Source organism: Lottia gigantea (genome assembly GCF_000327385.1).
Source record: "Lottia gigantea unplaced genomic scaffold LOTGIsca_27, whole genome shotgun sequence".
Classification (NCBI taxonomy): Eukaryota; Metazoa; Mollusca; class Gastropoda; family Lottiidae; genus Lottia; species Lottia gigantea.
In genome coordinates this window covers 604,196-607,732 of record NW_008708846.1, presented here as the reverse complement: position 1 = coordinate 607,732, position 3,537 = coordinate 604,196, and the positions used below count along the sequence as shown (strand labels likewise).

The window sequence follows — 3,537 nt, the reverse complement described above, 5'->3', positions numbered from 1 at the left end:
TACATATAAAAGTTATTGATCAAGATGATCAATATGAAGTTTACGAAGCAGATGATTATGCTGAAGACAATTCAATCACGCAAGAAAAAGACGAATTCGAAGATATGGTATCTGGTATAACGTTTTTATTGAACAACAAAGAGGAACTACTTAATAGATTACAAATAATAATAGCAGCAATGAAGGAAGGTCATCAATCACACAGACAATATAATGAAGTAAATTGCATATTAAAAAGAATCCTAGAGAAGGTAATATAGATAAAAATGATTATAAAAACGTGATTAAAAATGTCAAATAAAGAACAACTATTCGTTATCACCTCAAATAAATCGGACATTAAATTGTCTCTAGATTATGAGTATGAACTCGATCGCAATCAAGAATATGAATTGGGATTAAAGTATTTCTCTGTTTACAATTCCTTTATAAATATCAACGAAAATAATAACCAAATAAAAATATCAACAGATAATGGAGTTACATTCAAAACCATAAGTTTACTACCAGGAAGGTATAATTACGCAGCCATTAACGAATACCTATCTGAATATGGAGGAAGTGTAAATAGTAAAAACAATATTGAATTCAAAGGTAATTTGAATCTGAACAAAATAAAATTGATATTAAGAAATAAGAGTCAAGTTGATTTCAATGTAGAAAATTCATTAAATACTTTACTAGGCTTTGATAAAGAAATATATAAGGAATCAACATTTGCACCACACAAAGCTAATATTGAGATTGATATTGATGTAATAAATATTCACTGCAATTTGATACGGTGGATTTTTCAATGAAAACAAACGTCAGATTATTTAAAGCATTCCAACATTCACTGTAGATGTAGAATTATGAAGAAACCATTTCAAACAATATATTTACCACTTAATTCCTTTATGATTAAAGATATAAATCTGGAAATCAAAGATGGTAAAAATAGGCTTATTGATTGAAAGGATACATGATTCCTTCGCTGTCCGGTGCCTTTCTCTTAACAAGATTCAGATAACTTCTAAAAACTTTCTTTTGTTTATCATCATCCTTTGGAATAACTATTCCATTGGTGGAACTCTTTTCCCATATTTTCTTATATTCATTCGTCACATCATGTCTGCTAGCTAATAGAATCTAATCTTCTACACTTATCTTATCATTACAGTAACCTTAAAACGTTTTCTTTTCTTTTAGAATACCTTCAGAAGTTAGAACGATATTATATTTGACTTTTGGCGCTAAATATAAACCATATATAATTCCACCATCACCATAATCATTCTTTCCTTTACAATAATCATTTTAGATACCAACCCAGCTTCATTTAATTTATCCCAATTGCTAGACGAAATGCATGAACTATCAGTATCTGTATAGTATATTTCCGGTTTATAAAATCCATCTATCACATGAAAATTATTCATTATTTTTTTACTGTGAGATGATACGAATGACCCCAAATGACTAGGTGTTAGTCGTGTAGATTTAGGAGGTACACAGTCAAATTCTTTTTCTTCTTCATTTATCTCAACGATATATTGTCTCATTTACTTTAGGATAGCTTTTGACATGTGAATTGAAGTTGGCTTTTAAAGTTGACATGTGAATTGAAGTTGGCTTTTAAAGTTGATTCACTCCATAGATGTCTCGATGTAGTTATATCCTTCTGAATAGATTTACCATACAAGGAATTACCTAATAATTTCATGCAATTACTACCCACAATATTACCTTCTCGTTTATATTTATTTCTTAGATCTCTCAAAACTAAAATATAATCTCTATATGGTGGAGTTTTAAAATTTTCTTTGTATACTATACCATCTAATATTCTAATAATTCGTCCACCAGCTTTAACTATTTCTTGAATATCAACCGATGTTAAAACATCTGAACAGAAACCATTTCTAAACCTGATTTTAGTACCGTACCAGTTTCCTTTTTATCTTCTTTGTTCGTAAAAGTAATTATATCTTTAGCTGGTATGGGTTGGAAGAACATGGTTTTAGGATATTCAAACCAGACATTTAAAATAGAAGTTCTAGGTCAGAATTTCTACTCATTAAAGAGCTTAACAAATTCTTTATTTTCTTCTGGTAGAAACGGTCTTCCACTTTCCGCTTTTGGATAGTCACTGTCTAAATCTGACAGGGCGGAAGCATACAAACCGTTAGCATCAAATGCCATTAGTTTAGTACATTTCTAGTAGTTTCATACACAAAAAGTAATTGTGAACTTGCTTAGACTTTTTCAGAATTTTTCAGTACCAAAATAACCAATATAAGATCAGACTAGGAGTGTATTAATTATAATTTTGATTTTCAATATGATGTCTTTGACAACCTATCTAACCCATCTGTATTCAGTTATTTTAGTCCAGTAAATGATGACGTTGTAGGGACTGTTATAAAAGCATCTAAACCAAGATCATGTACCTTAGACCCTTTCCCAACTAATATTCTAAAAGATAATCTGCCTGACATTATTCCTGTTATTACTGATATTGCTACATCAACCGTTCCAGATATTTTTAAGATTGCTAATGTGACCCCTTTGATTAAGAAATCAACACTGGATCCCAATGTTTTAAAGAACTACAGGACTGTCTCAAAGGAACATTGGTAAGATCCGCAAATATTTATCTGAAGATGCCACAAAAACACTTGTTAATTCATTGATAACATCTCGTCTTGATAATTTTAATTCACTTCTTATTGGCATTCCTGAAAAACCTCTAAAAAAATTGACTAAAATTCCAAATACGGCAGCACACCTCATAACTAGAACAAAACTCCATCACCATATTACACCAATTTTATTTGATTTACATTGGCTTCCTATAAAATACAGAATAGAATTTAAAATCTTTCTGTTAACTTTCAAATGTTTAAACGATTTAGCCACTGTCTATCTAACTGAGCTTTTACAAATGTACTCCCCAGGAAGGACTCTACATAGTACCAACAAACTGCTCCTTAAACCAAAAACTGCACAACTTGCTACCTATGGGCAACGTTCTTTTTCTGTCCAGACGCCTTTACTCTGGAATAATCTGCCATTTAGTTTAAGATCAATTACCTCGGTCTATAGTTTTAAGAAGAAATTAAAAACACATCTCTTTACTCTGGCCTTTTCATAGAGTTAAAGTTTTAAAATTAATAATGTATCATAAGTTGTCTATTTGTATTTTGTTGTTCATGCTCTATGTTTCCTACTACTTTATTTTTTATATTTCATGTATTTAGTTTTGTTTATGTATTAGGGCCTATATTGTACAGTGTACTTGAACACAAATGTGAAAGGTGCACGATAAAAAATAAATAATCTTCGGTGTATTTTGCAATATTAATATCAGTGATCTTTCTCAAATTCATTGGTAGATTCCCCCATGCCACTTAACTAGATTATTCATGTTGAAATTAATATTTTGCAGATAATTAGAGTTGCCAATTATTTGTTTTTGTCTTTCCCATTTTTTTGTAAATATTTATCAGTGAATGAATTAGTTAAAGGTAGAGATAGAATGCCTCTAGCTGTTAC

The 3,537-nt window shown here is 30.2% G+C and overlaps 1 protein-coding gene across 1 annotated transcript; it reads left to right on the top strand.

The window, feature by feature from the left end:
• Positions 1-290: 290 nt before the first annotated feature.
• On the top strand, positions 291-3,284 carry LOTGIDRAFT_160972 (hypothetical protein; the record flags this gene model as incomplete). Its single annotated transcript, XM_009056231.1, has 3 exons — positions 291-594; positions 2,396-2,618; positions 3,260-3,284. 3 exons carry the CDS (start codon positions 291-293, stop codon positions 3,282-3,284), a joined length of 552 nt encoding a protein of 183 aa, XP_009054479.1.
• Positions 3,285-3,537: the final 253 nt, after the last annotated feature.